Source organism: Lonchura striata, chromosome 21 (genome assembly GCF_050655825.1).
Source record: "Lonchura striata isolate lonStrDom1 chromosome 21, ASM5065582v1, whole genome shotgun sequence".
NCBI classification, from domain to species: Eukaryota; Metazoa; Chordata; class Aves; order Passeriformes; family Estrildidae; genus Lonchura; species Lonchura striata.
Window position 1 is genome coordinate 2,338,006 of NC_140723.1, and position 24,850 is coordinate 2,362,855.

The 24,850-nt window shown below is 49.8% G+C and overlaps 2 protein-coding genes and 1 long non-coding RNA gene across 12 annotated transcripts in view; 2 read left to right on the top strand and 1 right to left on the bottom strand.

Annotated features, from left to right (window-relative positions):
• Nucleotides 1-12,380, bottom strand: part of LOC110470343 (uncharacterized) — a 30,315-nt gene extending 17,935 nt beyond the window's left edge. For 4 of the 6 annotated variants that reach the window (XM_077788114.2, XM_085558723.1, XM_077788113.2 and 1 more), the window contains exons 1-4: nucleotides 11,808-12,380; nucleotides 6,755-6,829; nucleotides 4,414-4,463; nucleotides 2,795-2,848 (exon numbers count right to left, since the gene is read on the bottom strand). In XM_077788114.2, coding sequence (XP_077644240.2) covers nucleotides 2,795-2,848; nucleotides 4,414-4,463; nucleotides 6,755-6,829; nucleotides 11,808-11,994 — 366 coding nt within the window. In that variant the 5' untranslated portion in view covers nucleotides 11,995-12,380. Of the gene's footprint in view, nucleotides 1-2,794; nucleotides 2,849-4,413; nucleotides 4,464-6,754; nucleotides 6,830-11,407; nucleotides 11,705-11,807 lie in introns of those variants that run through there. The other 2 variants (XM_085558722.1, XM_085558724.1) reach the window with 2 other exon arrangements.
• Nucleotides 12,381-12,606: 226 nt separating this feature from the next.
• LOC144247432 (uncharacterized) lies at nucleotides 12,607-18,257 on the top strand. Its single transcript, XR_014949765.1, has 2 exons — nucleotides 12,607-13,475; nucleotides 16,680-18,257. It is a non-coding gene; the product is annotated as an uncharacterized LOC144247432 (long non-coding RNA).
• A 4,663-nt stretch (nucleotides 18,258-22,920) lies between these two features.
• The window catches only part of MIB2 (MIB E3 ubiquitin protein ligase 2), a 51,187-nt gene continuing 49,257 nt past the window's right edge, over nucleotides 22,921-24,850 (top strand). For 4 of the 5 annotated variants that reach the window (XR_014949766.1, XM_085558726.1, XM_021529854.3 and 1 more), the window contains exon 1: nucleotides 22,922-23,095. The gene's annotated coding sequence lies outside the window, so the exon portion shown is untranslated. Of the gene's footprint in view, nucleotides 23,096-24,850 lie in introns of all 5 variants that reach the window. The other variant, XM_021529855.3, reaches the window with a different exon arrangement.

Genomic DNA, 24,850 nt, shown 5'->3' on the forward strand with positions numbered 1-24,850 from the left:
AAGGAGACAAAGGGCAACTTGTTTACTCCATTAACAAGGACACATCCCTACACGCAGTCAGCTCATCTCCCAAAAATCAGGAGTTCTCTCACTCCGAGCAGCAAATTCTCCCATCCACCTCCCTCCTGCTGCCTCTCTCCCCACGGCAGAAATGAGCAGCTGAAGGTGAAGAAGGCAAAACCAGCCCCTCAAACCCAGATTTGTGGACAGCAGCTGGATCCATGACCCGGCTGTTTCACCCACAGCTCATTTTTCACCTCCCAGCAGCCTCAGGAATCCGTGGCACGATTCCTTGGCCTGCCCAGGGTCCTGCAGCCAAATTATTTCATCTCCACTCAAGAGGAAGAAAAGGTTTCCTAAGACAAAGCCTGGCCCCAGCAGGACCCCAGGCTATTTTGGGGTAATTTTTGGGGGGTTATTTTTGCCCCAGCTGCTATTTTTGGGCAAAGCCAAACCCCTGTGAGGGGCTGTGGCAGCTCCAGATGTGACTCGGCCGCCGAGGGGGGACAGCAACACCCGAGCCAGATGTGCTGGGGTGGCCTCACGGAGCCCTTTGGTGACATTTGGGACCTCCAGCCCAGCTGCTTCTGCTCAGCATGACACCTCCCACGTCCCAGGGGATGACATTCCTGGCAGCAATCTTCCTCCTGAGCAAGCCACTTCCACTGGGAAACATTTTCTGCCTGGGCTCCAGCGACAGAACTGTCACCCACAGCCTCACCATGGGCTAAAAATGGCTTTTTCTGAAAAAAAAAACAAAAAAAAAAACCCACTTCCAGTCTTTTGGAAATCTCCTACAGTCCCAAGGGCTGGTTTTGTCTTTCAGCAGCTGTAAATGTAGTTAAAAAAATAGGTGCTTGGTTTTTTTTTTAGGTTTTTTTGGTTGGTTTTTTCCCCTACTCCTCCAAAAAAAGGAAGCAAGACAAAGGGAGCCAGGAGAAAAAAAAGAAAATAAAGCTCTGAGTGCCCCCCTGAGAGAAGCAAAGCAGAGCAGTCTGCTCAGCCTGCAGTTGCTATGAAGAGGAATTTTGCTGTTGCAGAGCATTCCCAAAATCCACAGTGCTGGAGAATTCCCAAGAGACAGAACTGTACTTCCTTTTTTCAAGCTGGAATCCAAACGCCAGGCAGCTGGAGGTCCAGCTCAGCTCAGGAAATGCAGCCCAGTGCTGCTAAGGGCTGCTGGAACCCAGCCCTCTGTCTCCATCCCAGACTAAAATTAGCATTTCACTGCCAAGTTTAGACTAAAAACGTTTCTAAAAACCACCCCAGCAGCCCCCAGTTGCACTGCTCCAACAAAAGCAAAATTCAACATCAAGATGTGCTTCAGGTAGAGCAGGTGATAAGCTATAAAATGCTATAAAATCCTATAAAATGCTATAAACTGCCCTGATCTGAGCCTATTCTATGGACTGCAATATTTGGTAGGAGCCCAAAGGGGAGCTCCAATTAATAAACCCCAATTATTTTCACACTGAGAGACCCAGAAAACCAGCCAAACCCTGTGTGATGAAAGTGCTCAAAGGCTGAAGTTGCAGTAAGAAAAACTGTAAAAAAATTGTAAAGAAAAATAGAAAAAATATAAAGAAAAGCCTCATAAAATCAGGCCTTCTCTGCCTGCACTGTCATTTCTTCTAAGCCAAGCCACGTGAAAGCAACCCTGGTGTGAACAGATCATTAACAAAACAATCTGTTCCTGGGTCAAAAACAACTTAGCACCCGTATAAAGTGGTTTTACACTGTTAGATAGAAAAATGAAAACTATCTTTCACAAACAACTTTCTGTACACACCGAGAGTCTGAGTGACCAATCAATACAACAAAATAATAATACAAGAATAACAACTTGTTACTAACTAATAAACGCAGTTGGCAAGAAAGCTCCTAGCCAAATGGAGGACTGTAAAACTGTATAAAAAGGAGTTCTGTGGATAAAGAAGGGGATTTTTCTACCATTAGGAAAATGGAGTTGTTGTGATTTATTCCCATAGGCTGCCGTTGAAAGGAGGGGCAGGTGAGAGCTGTGACCTGGGCACTCGGGGAGGGACGTGGGTGAGCACTGATCTCGTCCCCAGTGATGCCTCAGGTTTTGGTTTTTCTGTTTTCCACATTCTGTGCTGATGTCCCAGGTTTTGGTTTTTCTGTTTTTCAGATTCTGTGCTGATGTCTCAGGTTTTGGTTTTTTTATTTTTCAGATTCTGTGCTGATGTCTCAGGTTTTGGCTTTTTTATTTTTCACATTCTGTGCTGATGTCTTAGGTTTAACTTTTCTATTTTTCACATTCTCTGCTGCTTTAGTGTGTGGCTCTGAGCTTCCCACGAGGGGATGCTGAGCTCTCTGCACAGAGCAGAGACAAAACAATTCCTGCTCCAGCTGGGCACCAAGGACAAATGATCCAAATCTCAGCCCAGGAGCACCAACAGCGTGGGCTGGAGAGAGAAAAACAAGCAGGATGGGACTGCCTGGGCTGGAGCTGGAATGGGACAATGAACTCCAAGGTGCCAGTGGAGCAGAACTGATCATTTTGTGACCAACCATCCATTTTTTGGGCCCATTTTGGTTCATCTTGGGTGCAGCCCTGGCTGGGCTCTTGTGCTGCCCGAGGTGGATCCATGAGGAGATCCTTTAATAAATCCCTGATTTATTCTTTAGCTCTTGTGCAGCCCGAGGTGGATCCATGAGGAGATCCTTTCATAAATCCTGATTTATTCTGTAACCCTGTTCTAGATCAGCCTTCCCAAGTGCAGGAATCCTGGAATTCTCCACCCCCTAAACACAGCAGCCAAACCTCCCTTACCTTCAGGATCTTGTGCTGGGAGCTGAGGGCCCCATATCTGTTCATGGAGTCTTGCTGGGGAGAGAAAAGACCCAACAGAACCATTAGAGTCCCAAAAAATCCAGGAGAGGCACAAAAACCCCACAGAAGAACCTGCCCAAATTCTCCCCACAGGGAGGGACTGGGACCAGCCCACCACGGGGAACAACAGAACATGCAAGGCAGGAAAACATTGAATTTTTATCTTCTTTTTGCCAGGGTTGGCATGAAATGTGTGAGATGGGGTTTCTTGTTGGGACTCAGATGTTCATTCGTTTTTATCTATATTACAGTTTTATAAACTGTGAGTTCTGCAGCACTTCAACCAACTAAAAATGGAGCCGTGTCTCTCTTTCTATAAGGCTTTTTAAGCATAAACTGTCCAATTAAGAAATGACACCTAAATGATTTTTATTTTTGACTCAATAACTAACTACTTGTGCTCTGCAATGTGGACTTTTAAATCCAGTGACACAAAACCACCCAAACCCATGGAGAGGTGAAGAAGAAGGAGCAGCTTCTGCTTTAAAACGTCTTTATATATTAATATATTTTAAAACCTTAAACTCTAAGTTTTCTACTAGGTGATTTTACACATTTTTACGCAAACTGCACACTCATAATCTCAGTTTTATCCTTCAATTTTGGAAGTTTTCTCTACAGCTTTGGGTCAAATGCAGTGTTCTCTTGGGGGTCAGTGCTTGGCAGCACAGAAAGTCTAAAATTCTTAGTAACCAGGGTTCCAGCCAGAAAAGAATTTTTCCAGAGCACCCTATCCAAGAATAATATTACCATATAATTACAATTCTTCACCTTCTTTCTCATAAGTTTAAGTAGTCTTTTGTAATTATACAAAAAAGATCACATTGCGGAACATAAGAAACCAGTTATTAAGTTAAAAGTAAAAATAATTTGGGTAGACATTAATTTTAATAGATATTAATTATAATATAATTTATTATTGATTTTATTAGATGTTAATTATAATAACACTTATTGTTAATTTTAATAAACATTTCTTTTAATGAACACCAGAAAATGGAGCGAGCCTCAGGCAAACTCTGTGAGCTGGCACAGCAGTCAAGCTGAGCTCAAAAATTCTGATATTTTCCCCACTGTTAAAAAAATTCCAATAGTTTCCCCACCATTAAAAAAAATCATATATTTTTCCCATCATTTTAAAAAATCAGATATTTTTTCCATCATTTAAAAAAATAATATATTTTCCCCACTGTTAAAAAAATTCTGATATTTTCCTCACCATTCAAAAAATTCCGATCTTTTTCCCCATCATTCAAAAAACATCCGATATTTTTTACCATCATTAAAAAATTCAGATATTTTCCCCATAATTAAAAAAAAAAAAATTCAGATATTTCCCCCACCATTTAAAAAAATTCAGATATTTTTCCCCACCATTAAAAAAAATACAGATATTTTTCTGTCCCAGACTGGCATTCACCCACAGAGGAGTGGCCTGGAAATGATTCCCTTTCTCCAGCACCTCCTCCACAGATGCTCCGGGAAAGGAATAAACCCTGGTGGCACAGAAAATAACATTTCCATTGTTCCCCAGAGAGCCTGGGGCAAAGCACACCCACCTTCTCCTTGTTGAGAGCTTCCTGAGCTTCCAACTTGTACACTAAAAAATCTAGAGAGGGAAGAAAAGGAGGCAGCTCAGTGAGGTGGGATTTCCCAATTTTTGGGTTTCGGAGGGGAAGGAAGAAGGAGCAGCTTTGCTTTCGAACGTCCAGCTTGCTTTTTAGAGATTATTATCGTTTAAAACCTTCAACTCTGAGTTTTCTGCTACGCGATGTGACGCGCGTCTCTTCGAACCACACGCCAAGTTCGGGTTTATCGTTCCCTTTTGGAAGTTTTTGCTGAGCAAAAGGCAGCAAGGGAACTGTGGGAACCCCAGCCTTGCTCTGGGGTCCCGTGTGGTGGTGAAATTTCTCCTCCAACCCGTGATTCCAAAGAAAAACTCCACAGCCTTTTGCTGTTCGGTCTCAAGGCAGTTTATTGTGAGTTATCTAAAAGATTTTCTTCTGGGGCTGCTGTGGTTTGCTCACAGCTCAGGCAGAGGCACACACACACCCTGACATCCTCTCTGACTGTGTCTTCTTCTTCTCCCTCCCCACCCAGGGCTGCAATACGTAATATATCATATTTTATATGATATATTACGTATTACATGTTTATAGTTTCCCGCAATACCTACTACCTGTATTACAAAGTGTTTTTCTACTCTAAACCAATCTGTGAGTGCCAACATCACCAAGAACATGGAGGCAAGGAAGAAGAAGGAGGAAGAACAGGGTCAGCCCACTTTCCTCCATCTTAGAACTTCTGACCCCCACGTACAAAATAAAAGCCCCCCTGTACAAATGTTAAAACCCCCCTGTACAATACTAAAAAAATTTCCCCTCTGTTTTGTAACTACTTTTACTATCCCATTTAACCCTTTGTGACTGCTTGTTCTACCTCCAAAGTTGGTAACTCATTCCATGGCTCAAACTCAAAATCACAGCTGTTTGCAGCTGCCTGCCGGGGTCTAAAATGCTCCTGATCGAGGCCTGGAACCTCTAAAAATGTCTGAGGGACATTTTGAGTTCCCACAGGGAGCAAGCTGGAGGGCAGATGCTGCTGGAAGAGAATCCCATGCCCTGGGGAAGGTGGGAGTGCTTTCCATGGGAGCTGGCCACCCAAAAATCCTTTCCAGCACTCCCCATCCCATCCCATCCCACGGCCAAGAGCAGCGCTGATCTCCCAGGTCACAAACAAAGAGCCGCAGCGCGATGCCGAGGGAGCCGAGGAACTTTTTGGGGTGCTCTGAGCTGAGATGTTGTGGGAACCCAGCACATCCCTCTGGCTGGCTCCAGGCCCCTGGCACCAAGTCAAAACCACCCGTGGCTTCTATTTTAGCCCGTGGAAAAAGCTGCCAACGTTGTGTGAGGAATTACAGACCACAAGGGTTTGAGCAGTGTGGTAGTTGGAGTGACACAGGGTGGAAAAGTAGAATTTTGGGGTTTTTAGAATGGGGTTCAAGGGGACAAAATGGAGGGATTTGGGCGTATCCTGACCCTCTTCTCCTTCTCCTTGCCCTCTGTGTCTTGGTGTGCTGGTAACACTTTTTTATTGGTTTAAGGTAGAGACACACTGTCCAACATAAATTATAGATATTGGCACATTGTACACATAGTTTTTAATATAAAATGCAAACACCCCCTGAGGGCAGACAGAAGCCATGGCCGAGCTGCTGGACAGAGCTCAGCAGGGCAGAGAGAGAATGTTCTAGATAAGGGGAAATAGTCTTGAGAAGCTGATCCTGCACATTCAGACTCCTCTGGCTGCAGGGCTGGGAAAAAATGGATTTTTACACCCAGACCCTGAGAAGGGGTGAGTTTGGAAAAGGTGCTGTGAGACCCAAACCCATGAGTACACAGAAGTCTGGTAAGTTCAAAAGAGAATAAAAAACTAATTTTATTTCTGATCTCGCAATATATAGAAATCTAAAAGTGCCAGTGGATTGGAGGATGACGTTCCCACCTCTCCAACCACACTGGTCAAACCAACAGCTCATCAATTCTCTCCTCCCACAAAGAATGTAAAACAATCATTGTTTACATGAACAGTGTGAGAACTGCAGTAGAAATAGATAAACACCAGAAGGCATAGAAAACCTTTAAAAGAACTTGAAAACTTTCAAAAGAACTATAAAAGAAAACTTAACACCTTTAAAAATCAGGGCAACAGGAGAGAGCAGAGCCCACCTGCCAGCACCCTCTGCCCACGGGCTCGTCACTCCACTGCTCCCAAATTCCACCCAGGGACAACCAGACAGCCACACTGGGTCAGGAGAGACTCTGGGGACAGCTGGGGCTTTGGGGACAGCTGGGGCTTTGGGGACAGCTGGGGCTTTGCCTGGCCACTGCTGGGACTCACCTTCCTTGGTCTTCTTGTGCTCCCCCCTCTCCTTCTGCAGGGATCTCTCCAGCCTGGACCGGTGCTCGTACACCACTGTGGGGGCAGAGAGAGGCAGAGCATGACAAACTCCAATTTATCCCCACATATCTTTTCCCCATAGATATTTTTCCCACCATTAAAAAAAAAAAAAAATAGACTTTTTTCCTACCGTTAGAAAAAAATCAGATATTTTTCCTTACTATTAAAAAAATTTCAGATATTTTCCCCACCGTTAAAAATAATTCAGTTATTTTTCCCACCATTAAAAAAACCGTATCTTTTCCCCGCCATTAAAAAAAATCAGATTTTTTTTCACCATTAAAAAAATTTTAGATATTTTTCCCACCATTAAAAAAATTCAGATATTTTCCCCATCATAAAAAAAAAAAATCCAAATCTCTTTCTCACCATTAAAAAAAATCAGATATTTTTCTGTCACAGCCTGCCATTCACCCACAGAGAAGCAGCCTGAAAGTGATTCCCCTTCTCCAGCATCTTATCCACAGAAAGGAATAAAGAGAGGGGAATTTGGGCTGCAGAGCAGTACAACACACCAGTCTCACCCACAATTTGCAATATTTGCACTCAGGTTTTGCTTTGATGTGATGCCCAAGGGATGTTTAATTTGTGTTTTTTGTGGGCTCAGAGTCACCTGCTCTGGCAAGGCCCCAGCACCATGCAGGAGAGATTTATTTTTCCTTTTCCACAACCCAGCCATTGACTGGCCCTCAGTGCAGGACAGATTTTTGTTTTTCCCTTCCACAGCCCACTGAGAAAACCTGAAGCAAGCGGCCCTCTGCACAAAAACTGAGAATGGAAATGACCAAAAAGTCAGTGGCAGGTGGAGGATGGTGATGGATCCACTCTGATGTGGTCTCGGGGTCTGGGTGTTGGGATGACTCCAAGGGTGTAAAAATCCTTTTTTTCCCAGCCCTGCAGCCAGAGAAGGAGTCTGAGTGTTCAGGATCAGCTTCTCAAGGCTGTTTATTTTCCCTTATCTAAAACATTCTTTCTCTGACCTGCTGAGCTCTGTCCAGCAGCTCGGCCATGGTTTCTGTCTGCCCTCAGGGCGGTGTTTATATTTTATACCAAAAACTACTTGTGCTATATTTACAATAACGTGCCAATATTTATCATTTATTTTGGACAGTGTGTCTCTACCTTAAACCAATAAAAAAGTGACACCAGCACACCAAGACACGGAGGACAATAATAAGAAGAAGAAGGTCAGGACACACCCAAATCCCTCCAATTTGTCCCCTTGAACCCCATTCTAAAACCCCCAAAATTCTACTTTTTAACCCTGTGTTACTCCAACTACCACACTGCTCAAACCCTTGTGGTTTGTAATTCCTCATACAGAGTTGGCAGCATTTTCCATGGGCTAAAACCAAAACCTCAGAGTTTTGGACTCCATTCCAGGGTCTCTGAGCCCCTGCCAGGGTCTGGAGGCAGCCAGGGCAGCCAGAGGGGTGTCCTGCACTCTGACAATGTGACAATGCCACCACACTCAGCTCCAACGGGCTCCTCATGCCCTCATCCTCCAGGATGGCACCGGGCAGCACTCAGAGGGGAGGGGTGAAATGAAACTCCCAGAACCAAGATTCCCGCCGAGAATTTTGGGGGCCAGTGGTGCCATAACTCGTGGTCTGCAGGAAAATGAAAATGAAGCCAGTGCTGATCCGTTCCCTGCTGAGATCTGCCACGCCAAGAGCCCCAGGGGGCTCCTGCTCTCACTCCAAGGGGATTTTTGCACCCTGCCAGCTCCACTCAGGTCATGCTGGAGCAGAAAATTCCTCTGTCCCTTCTCACCCCCCTCAAGGAGCAGCAGGAGGCCACAGGTGAGCCAGGCTGTCTCCTTCCTCGTCTTTGTCAACACGCAGACATCCCAGTGATGAAGATGCTCAAACCACTCCACCCAGACCTTCCTCTGAACCCAATTCTCCACACCATTCCAGCAGTGGTTCCAGTCTTGGAGGGATGTTTCCCCCTGCCAAGCAGCAAACCCAGCTCTGCAGCTGCCCAAGGGTCTCCTCGAGTGTGCCAGCTTTATTTTCAGGAGCACTTTCCCCAACAGACTGCTCCGATGGCACCCTGAGCACACAAAGGGCCTTGGGTGCTTCCAGAAAGCCTTGTCCAAGGGAATTGTCAGCTTGAGAACATCAGCCACTCCCCAGAGGATTTGGGAGCCCTGGGCACTCACTTTCTGACTCCCTCACATCCGAATTTCTTGCAGATGAGCTCCTGAGGGCCGGGCTTTGATGGGATGGGACATTCCCAGCAGCGATGGGCTGTGTTAACACCCACAGCCACAGATCCTCACGAGGCCATCCCAGAGCTGGGGAGGCTTCAGCGACAGCTCCCGAGCACAGGCTGCTCGTTCTGCATTTCACAGCACAAAATCTGGCTCTCCCCGACCCTGTTTTTACAAGTCAGATCAACTGAAGTAACCTCCAATGGCTAGAAAAGGAAGTTTTAATCTCTCCTGCCTTTCCTACAGGTTCCCAGAGCCCAAAGTGGGTTTATCTTCACACAGAGCAGGGATTCAGCAGTGTCTCAGCTCCTGGGGGTGTTCAGGGCCAGGAGATGGACTGGAATAATCCCAGTGGGTCCCTCCCAGCTCAGGACAATCCAAAATTCCATGATTCTTCCCTCATCTTTGTGCTGAGACACAGCAGCAGCTCGTCTGACCAAACCGGCACGGCACAGTTCGGAGGCCAGGGAGCCAGGAAGTCTTGAACAATTTGCTTTTAGAGCAGAGAATGGAGGGTGGTCAGCGTGTAAATCCAGCTGGAATCCAGCCAGGACACCCTCACCTGCTGCCAAAGGAAAAAAACAATGAAACCCCTTGGCTGATAGGGCAGGGCCAGGTGCAGAAGAGCACAAAAAGGAATTAAAGTCATGCAACAAGTGCAGGGACAGAGCCCAGAGTCCCAGGGCTGTCCCCAGAGCACTGCAGGGAGCAGCCACAGCCCCAGAGCCAGATGTGCCAGCCTCCCACCAGCATCTCTCCCATCCGCCCCTTGCCAGGCTTCCCCCAGCAGCCAAACCCAAAAAGAAGCCTTGCCTTTGTTAAAACTGTTGGACAAGCGAGTGTCTTCTCAAAATAAAAAAAAAGGGTAGCCATGGCAACAACTGTATTTAGGAACGGGAGGACTGAGAGGGGGTTAGGAATTCCAGCAACAGGCTGCAGCTCTGCAATTCACACGTTTGGGTGGAAAAAATATGAGCTTGGCTCAGTTGTTGGCCTGTTGTTCCCAAAATTGGGGTTCCCTGAGGCTGCTGCTGTCATCCTCGGGAGAAGCAGCCCCTCTCTGCAAGAGGAGCAAGAGATGCTGGCACACCAGGGAGGAAAGTGGGTTAACTTCTGCCCTGCTGATCCCTGCACATCCCAAACCTGGGCTGCAGGTGGGAATCGTGGCCGGGACTGAGCTGTAGGTGTAGGCAAAATGGAACCAAACCATGAGATAACAGCCCTGAACACACATTAATGAGATCCATTCCCAAGGATGATTGGATTTTGTTTCCTGGAGAGGAACACACACCCCCCACACTGTGCAAACACAACACACAGCCCTGGGCACCAGCAGCCCTGCTGGGATGCTCCGTTTGCAGCACAGAGACACCGGGAGAAGATTTAACCCTAAAAGACTCAAATGTTGAACCACAGATCTGTACAATGCCCCAGCAACACGGGCTGTAGGAAGAATATTCCTGGATGTGTCCACAAAGGTCATGACAGAACTCCCTGTATTTGATTTTAGCTGGGGAAGAGCTCCCTATAAACACTGTGATCTAAACTGACTTTTTAGGAAGGGGGGGGGGGGGAATGGGTTAAATAATCTCTTGACCTTGAGCAGAACGATTTTTGGCCACATGGATTCATTCTGTGGGTATTTCCAGGGACAGCCCGTCCTCCAGCATCACACACCCGAGTGCTGCCTGCCCCGAGGGCATTCCCACCAAACCTCTCCTCCACGGGGAGCTCAGCAAAGCCCTCCAGAGACTCCAAATCCTGTGTCAGCTGCTGGAAACGTGGCCTTGGCACACCCAGCGAGGCTGGAATGATAGGCTGGACAAAGGAGATAAAAGTTCAGCGGTGGAGTAACCGCGTGTCCTCCTCAGCCTTCCCTGCCGGCAGCTCCCCGAGGGCTAAAATCCCATTTTCCCACAGTGAGGCATTTATGTAAGGAGGACAAATGAGGGGAGAGAGGGGGAGGAGGAATCCACACGCTGTGTTTGCCTTCCGCTCTCCGGCAGCTCTTGCCAGGAGAGCCAAGCGCTGAGCAACGGGATCAGAAAAGCCAGTTCTTCCTCCTCCTGCTCCTCTTCCTCCTCCTCCTCCTCCTCCTCTTCTTCCTCCCCTTGTTTTTAGGGACCTAAACATCTGCAGCATCCATCAGCCCCAAAAAGCTGGCAGGACTTTTTAAATCCCGGATCAATCTCTCGAGAACGAGGTGGGTTTGTCAGCGGGATCAGAAAAGCCAATTCTTCCTCCTCCTCCTCCTCCTCCTCTTCTTGTCGTTGTTTTAGGGAGCCAAAAATCTGCAGCATCCATCAGCCCCAAAATGCTGGTACGGCTTTCTAAGTCCCGGACTATTTTAGTCCCGGGCTGTTTTAGTCCGGACCAACCTCTCGAGAGCGAGGTGGGTTTTATCTCCTTGCAGAGGCAGCGGGCAGCGGCGGACTGTGCCAAAACTTCAGGGACAGATCCCTTCCCTCTCTGCTCACTCCCACAGCAGCATCTCGGAGCCTGCCCTGCGTTTTTACTGCCTCGCATTTGGCGTGACCGGGGTTTGGATTGGCGGCCAAAGGGAGAAGAATTGGAATAGACGCGACGCAGCCGATCCAGCTCCGACCCCCCCTTTGCTAACTCAGACTCCAGGCTGCTCTAATTCCTGGCATCCAAACAGCACGAAAGGAAACGGGAAAGGAATCAGCATCTTCAAAGCCAAGAGATGAGCAGGGCCGGGAGGGAGAGAGGTCGGGGCAGGGTGTGCCCAGCCAGGGGCACCTCGGAGCGGGCACTCACCTTGGAGCTGGGCTGACAGCGCTTCCTGCTGCTGTTTGTATTTCTGCGCCAGCGCCTCGGCGCTCCGCACCTTCTGCTGCAAGTGGTTGTAGAGGAAAACTCCGGAGGCCAGGCAGGCCAGGGTGAGCAGGCAGAAGGCGGTCTGCAGCAGCCCCTTCTGCCTCCTGGAGCACATCCCGCTGCCCATGGCGGGGCTCGGCTCGGCGATGCAGCGCTGCTAGAGCATCGGGTTCTTTCCGCCCAGCAGCCGCTCTCCCCCGCCAAGGCGCGGATCCCCGCGGAAGGTGCGGGGCCAGGCTCGGCTCCGCTCCCTCCGGGGCTCCCGCCGGGCTCTACTGCTCGCCGGCCGCCGGGACATCGGGGGCCGAGCGGAGCCCGAGCATCCTCGGGGGGCGGCCAGCGGGAGCTCCGGGCCGAGGGCAGCGGGAGGAGGGCAGCGAGCAGCAGCAGCAGCAGCAGCAGCAGGAGGAGGAGGACGAGGAGGAGGAGGAGGAGGAGGAGGAGGAGGAAAACTTTTGCTTCCCATGTGCTGCGGCGGAGATGGGGGGGGCGGGAAGGGGGTACCGCCGCCTTTGGCTCTTCCCACCTCCCCCGCTGGAGCAAGCACCGGAAAAAATAACCCGGCGAGAGGAGGAGAAGCCCGTGGGCCCCCTCCCCGCGGCTTCCCCCGCCGGCAGATCCTGGAGGAAGCGGCGGCACCGGGGCCGGGAGAGCGGCCAGGAACGCGGCGGCATCCGGGCTGCGGCGGCGGAGAGTCCGCCCGCGGCGGCGGGAGGGGCTGCGGGGACCGGGGACAACCGAGGGGACAACCGAGGGGACAGCCGAGGGGACAACCGAGGGGACAACCGAGGGGACAGCCGAGGGGACAGCCGAGTCCCGAGCCCTGCCCCGCCGGTCAGGCATCCCCCGGAGCCCCTCGTCCGTGCGTTCCCTTCCCTGCTCCGGCACCTGTTGCTAACGGGAGATGGATGAGGGACACGGGAATGGATGGGCCGGGAGAGCATCCTCGCACGGGTTCTTTAAAAGCTCCTAAAAAGCTGTGCTTTCTCCTCGGGAAAATAGGAGCTGATAAAGGCACGAGGGGAAAGGTGGGAGTTTGGCTTTTTCCCAGTGGTTTGCGTTGGAAGGGAACTTAAAGCTCATCCCTTCCGCTACCCCCGGCTGCTCCAAGTCCGGTCCAACCCAGCCCTGGACACTTCCAGGGATTGGGGGTTCCAAGGTGCCCTGGACGTGCCCTCCATGTGGGCTCCTCTCTTCTGGTTTTACCCAGGTGTGTGATGCACACGGTGACCTTTAAAGGTCCCTTCCAACCCAAACCATTCCATAATTTTGCACCTCGTGGGACAGACAAAGCTCCCGGAGCCTTGCCTGTGTTCTGGGCTCAGATCTAAGACCTGCAATGAATCTTCTCGGACTGCCAGGTTGGCTCATCTTTTATGTGAGCTCACAAGGATATTTCTTCTGGAATTCTGCCGAGTTCCCTCTTTCAGGCACCTGGGGAATCAGCAACAATCACAACAGTTCTTCAGCAGCAATTCCCCTCTAAGAGTCACGCGTGGTGGTTTCATAAATCCAACGAGCCTCACAGCACTGCTGAGAATTGGTTGAGTGGCACTTGTGTCACCCCCATTTGTCATCAGGGAAACTGAGGCACGGTGTTCCTGTAAGGTTAGGATTTATCCAAACGAACTTCTTTATGGTTGGATTTTTTTTTTTTCCCCCTCCAAGCATTTAAAGTGGATTTGGTGGCTTTGTTCTGCCAGACCTTGGGTGAGGCTCAGCCTGCTGGAAATGGGGTGATTTGGCTCTGATACAGCTTCCACTAAACATTATAGGCTTTCCTTAATGAATGAACTGATTAGTGCAGCTCGTTCTGAAAAGCAGAGCGGCACTGATGGGATGTTCCATGGCAGCATTTGTCTGCCATGGATTGAGTGTGTGTAGGACCAGGGAAAAATAACCTCGTTCCTACTCCCAGATTTTCAGTCCTAGACACTCCACTGGTCCAGACAGATTTACTGCCCAACTGTGTCTTTACACAAATGCCCAGGCCTGGGGGTTGCTGAATGCTCCAGCATCTCTTCAGGCTGTTTCTCAGGAGCTGGAATGTCCTGTCTGCATCCTGAGGACTGAGCAGGCAGCCCGTGGGATGAGGGGTTTCAGTCTCAATTTTGCCTCTATTCAGCACTTTTTTTTTTTTTTATTATTTTTAAAATTTTTTTCCCCCCCTCTCCTGCATGCATTAATTACTTCCTCATGTGCTGATTCCTGCCTGAGAAATACTGGGAGTGTTTGAGGTTTGTGACAGAGAGGAGTCTGGAAAAGGTTAAAATCTGGATTAGGGAATGTTTATCTGAGAAAGATTTGATTGACAGGATGTCTGTGAGCAGGCGCTTTACTTTTGTAACAAATAGCTTTACTCCTGCAATAAACTCAGGTTTATATTTAACTCCAGGTTTCTGCACCAGATCTAAAGCCAGTGAGAGCCAAAGGCTTTGCTTCATATTTAAATGATTCAGAGGATTCTTCCTCATACAAATCCCCACAACGTCCCACATCTCTCAAGGTCTGCACGAGTATTTTTAGGAAGACACAGAGGAGGAGAATCCCCTGAGCTAAACAAATTGACCATAGGTGACAGCTCCCTCCAAACCCAACTCAAAATGCTTTGTGGCTCAGGGATTATCTGATCATCTCCTTTTGCTCCCTCTAATCCAGTGGGTGATCACATCTGATGACAGCTTTAAAATAATAATCTGAACAGAGCAAGCAATTCCCATGGGAAAGCTCGGGGCGTATGGAATTGTAAAGAAAATGCCACTTTCTCCCCTGTAGAACAAACTGTGAGTATTGACCCTCTGTGCAAGCAGTGCCGTGCTGGGAAGCTCCAGCCTTTTCATCAGAGCTTTGGATTCCATAGCAGGATTTAATCAGCTGTGGGAGTGTTTTCAGGCAGGTTATGTAAATTCTGTCGAGAAACCAAGTGGCTGAAAAAGATGGATGGAAGGATGGATGGATGGAAGGAATGTGCTGGGAGGAGGCTGCATTGTTTAGGGGTTGCAGTTTTATAAATCTACAGACAAATGTGCCACATTTCACGCTGGACACTCACCCAAAAGGATTTATGGGGTCTGGATCTGCCTTTTAGGGAATCCCACTCTGGGAATCCAGTGCACAAATGTGGGAGGGAATCGGGTGAGCAGGGGAGGAGCAGTTTGAGGCAGGAGTCCAGAGGATGAGAAATGACAGGCACAACTGTTTGAAAGTGTTCCAAGCGAGCACCTTGATGTGCATGGATTGAGAGCATGAGAGGAACCAGCACTCCTGGAGCTGGCTGCCTTTTCCCACACAGAAATTCCCAATTCATTTCCTCCAAGAGCAAAAAATGCCCTAAAATTCCTGGGGACAGATCTCACCTCGGTGTCTCCAAGGTTAAGGGGTGGGAGAGCTGAAGCATTCCTGTTTTCCCATAACAAGAAGTGACAGCTTCTAATTAGAATTCATTAGAGGCAGCCCCGGGGAACTGATGGGACCATTTTCCAGGATGTGCTGTTGAAATTATTCTTCATCTCACGATGACATGTTGGCTCAGTGCTCTGAGTTCTCTTCCCCAAGCCTACAGATGTCCTTTGAGTCATCTGTGCTGTGCCTAAAACGGAGGATTTGAGATCCCAGAACCCTCTGGGATACAAGAGAAGGGGAAAGGGGGAGCAAAATGAGGCAGAAACATTGGGGTTTTCTAAGTTAAAAGGTAAAATTCATTGTCTAGATGAGCATTTCATAGAAACTGGAGCACAAGGAGATCCACAATTACTGAATGTCTGGCTATTTTGGCAGTTATTTGGTACTTTAAAATATCAGCTCCCAGAGTCAAAGTATTCTGAGAAAAGCTCTTTATTCTTTCAAAAAAATAGTCTTTACTCCAAGAATTTACAGTGCAAGAAACCTCCACCATGTGACTCTTAGATCCTCTGGGAAAAAAACCCATCTTTGCCTTTTAGTTCCAGCTCATCTTTTACAGCTTGGACTGGGAATCTCCCTTGTTTCAGTCCTTGACCAGCCTGTGATTTGAGTTAGTTTTTAATCAAAAAGCAATAAAAGTTTTCATCAGAGGGATGAAACCAAACAAGAAGGACCAAGGAACATATTGTGCTTAGCAAATGCACCACAGTACACCCAGAGCCTGTGACTCCATTGCCTGCTTGCTTTTACTGCCTTCCCAAGGTTCAGACATTTTTATTAGAGGCAAGGAACATTCCAGAGTTTATTCCAGTTTATTCCAAAGGTAATAAAAATGCAGTGTGCCAGAAAACAACAGCAAACAATAGTGAAGGGATTTTTGGCTGATTTTGCTGTTTCTGCCTCTCGTGGGGTTCCAGCATCACCCCCCAGCAAACAATAGCAAAGGGATTTTTGGCTGATTTTGCTGTTTCTGCCTCTCTTGGGGTTCCAGCATCACCCCTCTTTTAGGACAGACACACAGTCTGCCTCAGCCCCACCATCCTGGGTCATCCAGGAGTTCCTCACACCATCACCAGGCAGGACTCTGGAGGTGCAAACCTCCAGAAATTCTCATTCATATAATAATTCTATTATTTTCCCTGCTGTGGGTGAAGTGCCATTAGTCAGCGTGCTGTTGTGGGGGGGGATTTTCCGGGGAAAATAAAGAACATTTTAATTGTTGTTAATCAGGCTGGAGCCTGAGCAGCTGATGGTGGGAGGAGGAGGCAGCAGCAGCGTGGGGCTGACACGGAACACTCGGCAGCAGATCTGTGCTGGTCCCTCCTCCAGGATGTTCTGCTGCTCCCTGTGGCTCCTGGGCATGGCAGAGAGATGAGAATTCCTCATGATCTCACTCCAGTTTTTTTCCAGGGGAAGCTTCATGCCTGCACAAGCATTCGGTGGGATCAGCCAGCCTCATCACTTGGGCACGGGGCTGCTTTGTCTGACTTCATGCTTCATATCCGTGCCACATCAAGCTGGAAATATCATTTCTGAGCACCTCAAGCTGACATTTCTACACATAAGGAGTCAGCCAGGGAGATTTCAGTCTGGTTTTTAACACCCCCATAAGCCAAGAGCTTCGTTCATCTCTGCTTTGTCACTGTGTGTTAACTGTAGCCATCGACACATTTAGGGTGAGATTTTAGACATTGCCTAATCATTGTTGGTTTTCAATAGAAGAAACTTTCCTGAACCATGCTTTTGGGTTCTGAAAATCCCATGGTTTTGCCAAAGAGATGCGGGGTCTGAGGTTTACATCTGAATGCAGAAGTGATGAGAGGATCTGGGAATCTTCCTGAGGTGGATTCAGCAGCTCCTTCCAGGGATCCATCTCCAGCTGGCAGGAGTGGTTGTCTTTAGTAGACTTTGACAAGGAGAATAACACAAAGCCATAAAAATGGAAATCAGCTCTTGTTCTGTTAAATTAACCTGTCAAAAACTCTGCTGTGGCCAACAATCACGCTGACAATCAGCTAATTACAGAAAGATCTCTAAACACAAAAAATATTAGATTGACTGGGTTGTTACCTGTCTGAGCAGCCCCCCAAGTCTTGAGGCCCATTGTTGATTTTCCTCCCTGTGTGATCCCAGGGAGATAAAATCTGCAGGAGTGCCTGGGACTCTCCCAAATCCCCTGGCTGGAGGCAGAGCAGCCAATTCCCCTGCACAGAAACACTCCTTCCAGGCAGCACTGCCTGCAAAGTCAGCCTCAAGGAGCTCCAGCTCTGTTCCCTACAAACCACTCAATAACAAACCTCGTGGGGAGCCCTCCCAGCCCCCCTTACACCACTCACACAAGGAAAAAGCCCCTTTGGGCCAAAGGAATCCAAGCCCCTCTTCTGCAGAGGATGCATTGATGGGGAAGTGCAGGATTAGCCCTGCACTAAAACACCCTGAGGAGCACAGGGAAGGCTGATCTGGAACAGAAAATAGACAGTTACAGAATAAATCTGGGATTTATGAAAGGATCTCCTCAATGGATCCACCTCGGGCAGCACAAGAGCTAAAGAATAAATCAGGGATTTATTAAAGGATCTCCATGGATCCACCTTAGGCAGCACAAGAGCTAAAGAATAAATCAGGGATTTATTAAAGGATCTCCATGGATCCACCTCGGGCAGCACAAGGGCCCAGCCAGGGCTGCACCCAAGATGAACCAAAATGGGCCCAAAAAAATTAACTCTGACTTAGGACAGGACCTGACAAGATTTACAGCAGGAATACTATTCATAAAATCCTTGTGTGGGGTTGCTGTGTGCAGTTTGACTTTTAAAAATTAACTCTGATTTAGGACAGGACCTGACAAGAATTACAGCACAAGCACTATTCATAAAATCTTTGTGTGGGGTTGCTGTGTGCAGTTTGACTTTTAAAAATTAACTCTGATTTAGGACAAGATCTGACAAGATTTACAGCAAGAATACTATTAATAAAATCCTGTGTGTATTTGCTGTGTGCAGTTTGACTTTTAAAAATTAACTCTGATTTAGGACAGGACCTGACAAGATTTACAGCAGGAGCACTATTCATAAAATCCTGTGTGTGCATCACAGACAGGGAGGCACAAGGACCCAAATTCCCAGCAAAAAAAGCCAAATATTCATCTACAGCCACACAGGCCTTGACTGGGGTACATGAGTGGGTTGCTTAAATAAAAAAAAAAATTAAAAAAAAACAGGAAAAAAAGAAAAAAAGAGGATTGTTTTCAGGTTCAGGGTTGGGCCCATGTTTTCAGGATCACTTTGGGATTTTGAAGGCTCTGTTAATGCAGCAGGACGCTCCCAGGCTTTCCCTTTAGCATTCTGGGGTGGTAAAAACCCATCCCAGCACAGAGTGCTGAGAATTTTAAAATAATAAAGAAGCCAAGATGCCTCTTTATTACAGCAGCGTGGACAGGCTTGCCCTGCAGGATCCCATCTGCTGTGCTCCTGCAGCACAACAAATAAATCACATGAGGGAGGGAAGGCTCAGGAGTCATCTCTGATTTTGGAACCCTCTAACCCCAAAGTCAGCAACACTGAAACAATTGAATGGGAATTTTGCCTTTTATTTTTTATTTTTATTTTTGCTTTTTTTTTTCCCTGAGGAAGGTGGGCAGAGTGCAGGGGGAAAACTTGATGTTTCGCAGTTTATGATGAGTTTCTGTTCTCTGCTATGCTCCTCCTCCACACAGCACTGGGTTTTAGGCACAGCCATCCCAGAATTCAGCCAATTTTCCACCTGACACTCAGCACAGGCTGGAAGACTGAGCCAGTTTTCCTAATTTTTCAGTGATGCTGAGCATCCTGCCCTAGATATTGTGTGGAGCAGTCACGGGAGGAAGAGGAGAAACCCCAAATCCCCCTCAAAGAGCAGAACTGTTGGCACAGGATCACGGTCTGTCCCTGCCTGCTCCTGCTACCCTTCATTCTTATTTTTGCTACATTTTCCAGCTGTTTTTCAGTGCTAAAAACAGCTGGGAAGGAATAAAGAGGAATCCCCCTTGGGCTTGGATTCTCTTAAGCTGTGGTTCTGTTTTCTTCAGAGGAGAAATAAAGCGTGGAACCGAATTTCCTCAAAGTTAATTCCCCAAGCTGGGATGTAGGTCACGTTGCTTTGTCTGAGGCTGAGCTGAGCTCTAAATAGAAATTGGTTTTTTCCCTGAAAAGTGGGAGCACGCTCATCCCTGCTGCTTTATCCAGGTCATTGCCTCCGAAGGTAACACCGGTGCCTCTTCCAGGCTCTGCTTTTAAGGAGAGGATTCTCCAAAACAAATTTTTTTCCCCTGTATTAAACATGCAAAACAGGACATGCACTTGGGGGAGTTATTTTATATTTTATGATTTTGTATATTTTAGAATGTATACATGCATATATTTAATATATTTATTGTTTTATACAATATGTATTATTAATATAATTATTTTTATTATATACAAGATCATATTCTATATTCTATATTGTTGTCTATTATATATATTTATCTATTTATATATGTATATATATTATGATCTATTATATGATTATTATACTATATATACACACTATTACTATATATATACTATATATACTATATTATATATATACTATATATATACACTATATATACACACTATATATATACACACTATATATACTATTATTATATATACTATATATAATATTATACTATTATATTCTATATTTATATATTATATTTTTGTATTTTATATTTTATTTTTATATATATTAAAATATATTTATATATATAGATATGTAGAATGATATTTTATATATAGATATAGATATAGAGATAGATAGATAGATAGATAGATAGATAGATAGATAGATAGATAGATAATTTTTAAAAAAATATTTTATAGAGATATTTTATACCTGAAAACACATTTTGGGCAGCCTGTTTTCCCCTCAATCACCAATACATTTTTATCCCACCCATACATTTTGATCTCATGAAATATTCACCTTCCAAGAACATCACAAAAGCATCTAGTGGCCCCAGTTTTCCACGTGCCAGGTCTGGAAGGTGCAAAATATTAAGGAGATTTTTTTTGGGGGGAAAAAAGGCAATTTTTTTCCCCCAAAAAAACCAAAAAAAGGGTAAATGCACATAGCCTGGTGACCCTGGAGTGGCTTCCATGGCTGCCCGGAGGTGCAGAAGGAAGCCCGTGAATATTGAATATTTCTATGGAACAGCGGCATCCAGCGGGCAGAGAACGATTCCTGCTGAAACCCTTGGAAAACCGGGATAGGAGCACGGAAAAACAGAGGTTTCTCCCCAATATTCAATGTTATTTTCCTTCAAATCCAAGCTGTGTTTTCGTTGCTGCATTTTGGGCTGGTGATATCTGATAAAGTAACGTTGCAAATAGTCAATTTTATTTTTAATTTCATTTTTAAAAGAGAGACTAGCTTGATTTTTTTCAAATTTTAAACAATTTATTTTAATTTTTGTTTTTAGAGAGATTAGCTTGAATTTTAATTATTTTCAACTTTAAACTATTTCATTTTTAATTTCTATTTTTTAAAGAGAGATCAGCTTGAATTTGAATTCTTTTCAATTTAAAAACATTTCGGTTTTAATTTTTATTTTTTAAAAGAGAGATTATCTTTAATTTTTTTTTTTTTTAAAGTTGTATAATATTTTGGTTTTATTTTTTAAAGAGAAATTAGCTTGGGAAAAAAAAAACCCAACCTGACATAACTCAGAGCCTGGATATGCAAGCTTAGAACAAGCACTGACAAAAGTAAGTGCTGAATTATCTCAGTATTTATTGAGTGAGCCCAAAACCCTATGGATGGATCTTCACAACTGGTGCTGACTGCACTCACCTGCATTCCTCTTTACATTTACACTAACGTAAATAATTTTTACATTTACATTAACATAAATTCATTTTTACACCTGCATTAACATAAATCTGCCTGGCAAGAACCGAGCTGAGGGAAGACCAGAGCACGCTCTGAGCCCATCCCAAACATTCCCTGGCACTCCCTTCTCACCCTCTGGCCAAAGGCCGATGGAAAACGCCGTGCCAGCACCAAGGCACATCAACCCCCTGGTTCCAAAATTCACATTTTTCCAGTTGGTGCGTTTAGCTGGCCCGGCCAACGCAGAGGACGAGGGACAGCGAGTCCTCCAGGCTGTACGGAGCGGCAGCAGCTGGGTTTGCACCGGTCCTTTGCAGCCTGCAGCCCCAGAGTTCAGGCTCTGACGCTGCCGCAGCCATCGGCTCTCTGCGGCGCCCACAGCCGCTCCGCCCGGCCAAGGCGGGCGCTGCCCCGGGCTTTCCCGCATCCCCGGGCCGAGCCGGGCCGAGCCGGGCCGAGCCGAGCCGAGCCGGGCCGGGCCGAGCCGAGCCGAGCCGGGCTGAGCCGGGCTGAGCCGAGCCGGGCCGAGCCGGGCCGAGCCGGGCCGGGCCGAGCCGAGCCGAGCCGGGCGGGGCCGAGCCGAGCCGGGCCGAGCCGGGCCGAGCCGGGCCGGGCTGAGCCGGGCCGAGCCGAGCCGGGCCGGGCCGGGCCGGGCCGAGCCGAGCCGAGCCGGGCTGGGCCGGGCTGAGCCGGGCCGGGCCGAGCCGAGCCGAGCCGGGCCGGGCCGGGCTGGGCCGGGCTGAGCCGAGCCGAGCCGAGCCGAGCCGGGCCGAGCCGAGCCGGGCCGAGCCGGGCCGAGCCGAGCCGAGCCGAGCCGAGCCGGACCGAGCCGAGCCGGGCCGAGCCCGGGGCTGCCGTGAGCTCCCGTGGGCTCCCCTTGGGCTCCCCGTGCGCTCCCGTGGGCTGCCCGGGGCTCCCGTGGGCTCCCCGTGGGCTCCCCTTGGGCTCCCGTGGGCTGCTCGGGGCTCCCCTTGGGCTGTCCGTGGGCTCCCCGTGGGCTGCCCGTGGGCTCCCGTGGGCTCCCCGTGGGCTCCCGTGGGCTGCTCGGGGCTCCCCTTGGCTCCCGTGGGCTCCCCTTGGCTCCCGTGGGCTGCCCGTGGGCTCCCGTGGGATGCCCGTGGGCTCCCGTGGGCTCCCCTTGGCTCCCGTGGGATGCCCGTGGGCTCCCCGTGGGCTCCCCGTGGGCTCCCCGTGGGCTCCCCTTGGGTTCCCCTTGGCTCCCGTGGGCTCCCCTTGGCTCCCGTGGGATGCCCGTGGGCTCCCCGTGGGCTCCCGTGGGTTCCCCGTGGGCTCCCGTGGGCTCCCCGTGGGCTCCCCGTGGGCTCCCGTGGGCTCCCCGTGGGCTCCCCTTGGGCTCCCCGTGGGCTCCCGTGGGCTCCCGTGGGCTGCCCGTGGGCTCCCGTGGGCTGCCCTTGGGCTCCCGTGGGCTGCCGGGAGTTGTAGTCGCAGCGCCCGGGGCGGAACTACAGCTCCCGGCTGCCCGCGGGAGCGCAGGCGGGGCGGCCCCGGGGCCGAGCTGCGGCGGGGACGCGGCCCTGCCCGGGGACACACGGGCCCGCGGCTCCGGGACGCACGGGCCCGCGGCTCCGGGACGCACGGGCCCGCGGCTCCGGGACACACGGGCCCGCGGCTCCGGACACACGGGCCCGCGGCTCCGGACACACGGACCCGCGGCTCGGGACACACGGGCCCGCGGCTCCGGACACACGGACCCGCGGCTCCGGGACACACGGGCCCGCGGCGGGGCTCCGGGACACACGGACCCGCGGCGGGGCTCGGGCAGGGCTGTTTTGCCGCAGCCACCCCGGCAGCAGGGCGGATCGCAGCCCCGTGCCCGGCTTCGCCCGCGCTCTCCGCCCGCCCGGGCGGGGATGGAGCAGGGACGGCGCCGGGCTGGTGGCTCCGGGGATCCTCGGCTCTGCCTCGGCGCTGAGGTACGTGCCCGGCTTTTCCCCCGCGGGGAGTGTTCCCTCGGGATGGGGCAGCGGCCGGGGTGCTTCTGGCCTCTTCACCGGGGTGCTTCTGGCCCCTTGAGCCGGGGTTCGGGTCGCTTTAGCCGGCGTGGTGCTGGTCCTTCAGCCACGGTGGCTCTGGCAGCTTTAGCCGGGATTGAGGCCCCTATACCGGGTGGTTCTGGCACCTTTAGCCCGGGTGGTTCTGGCACATTTAGCCCGGGTGTTCTGGCCCCTCTAAGCCGGGATTGAGACCTCTATACCGGGGTGGTTCTGGCACCTTTAGCCTGGGTAGTTCTGGCAGCTTTAGCCGGGATTGAGGCCCCTATACCGGGTGGTTCTGGCGCCTTTAGCCCGGGTGGTTCTGGCACATATAGCCCGGGTGTTCTGGCCCCTCTAGCCGGGATTGAGGCTGCTTTAGCCTGGGTAGTTCTGGCACATTTAGACCGGGTGTTCTGGCCCCTCTAAGCCGGGATTGAGACCCCTATACCGGGGTGGTTTTGGCACCTTTAGCCCGGGTAGTTCTGGCACGTTTAGCCCGCGTGTTCTGGCCCCTTTATCACGGATGGTTCTGGCCCCTTTAGCCCACGTGTTCTGGCCCCTGTAGCCGGGATTGAGGCCCGTATACCGGGGTGGTTTTGGCACCTTTAGCCTGGGTTCTGGCAGCTTTAGCCGAGCTGGTTCCATCACCTTTCGGCAGGATTGAGGCCGCTTTAGGGGGGTGGTTCCGGCCCCTTTATCCCGGGTGGTTCCAGCCCCTTTATCCCGGGTGGTTCTGGCAGCTTTAGCCAGGATTGAGGCCACTTTACCGGGCTGGTTCTTGCACCTTTAGCCAGGATTGAGGCCACTTTAGAGAGAGTGGTTGTGGCACCTTTATCCCAGGTGGTTCTGGCAGCTTTAGCCGGGATTGAGGCTGCTTCAGCCGGGGTGGTTCTGGCAGCTTTAGCCAGGCTGGTTCCATCACTTTTAGCCTGGATTGAGGCCCCTTTAGCCCGGGTGGTTTTGGCCCCTTTGGCCCGCGTGGTTCTGACCCCTCTAGCCTGGGTGGTTCTGATTGCTTTAGCCTGGGTGGTTCTGGCCCCTTTGGCCCGGGTGGTTCTGTCCCCTTGGCCGGGACTGAGGCCGCATCCAGCGCTGCTGTGCTCCAGCTTTCCCGGTGCTTTCCCGGGCGCCCTGGAGGTGGGAGCAGCCGTGCTGTTCCGTGCTGTTCCCATGCTGTTCTGTGCTGTTCCGTGCTGTTCCGTGCTGTTCCGTGCTGTTCCCATGCTGTTCTGTGCTGTTCCGTGCTGTTCCGTGCTGTTCCGTGCTGTCCCGTGCTGTTCCCATGCTGTTCCGTGCTGTTCCGTGCTGTTCCCGTGCTGTTCCCATGCTGTTCCCGTGCTGTTCCCGTGCTGTTCCCATGCTGTTCCGTGCTGTTCCCGTGCTGTTCCGTGCTGTCCCGTGCTGTTCCCGTGCTGTTCCCATGCTGTTCCCGTGCTGTTCCCGTGCTGTTCCCATGCTGTTCCGTGCTGTTCCCGTGCTGTTCCCGTGCTGTTCCCGTGCTGTTCCCGTGCTGTTCCCGTGCTGTTCCCATGCTGTTCCGTGCTGTTCCCGTGCTGTTCCGTGCTGTCCCGTGCTGTTCTGTGCTGTTCCCGTGCTGTTCCCGTGCTGTTCCCATGCTGTTCCGTGCTGTTCCCGTGCTGTTTCCGTGCTGTTCCCGTGCTGTTCCCGTGCTGTTCCCGTGCTGTTCCCGTGCTG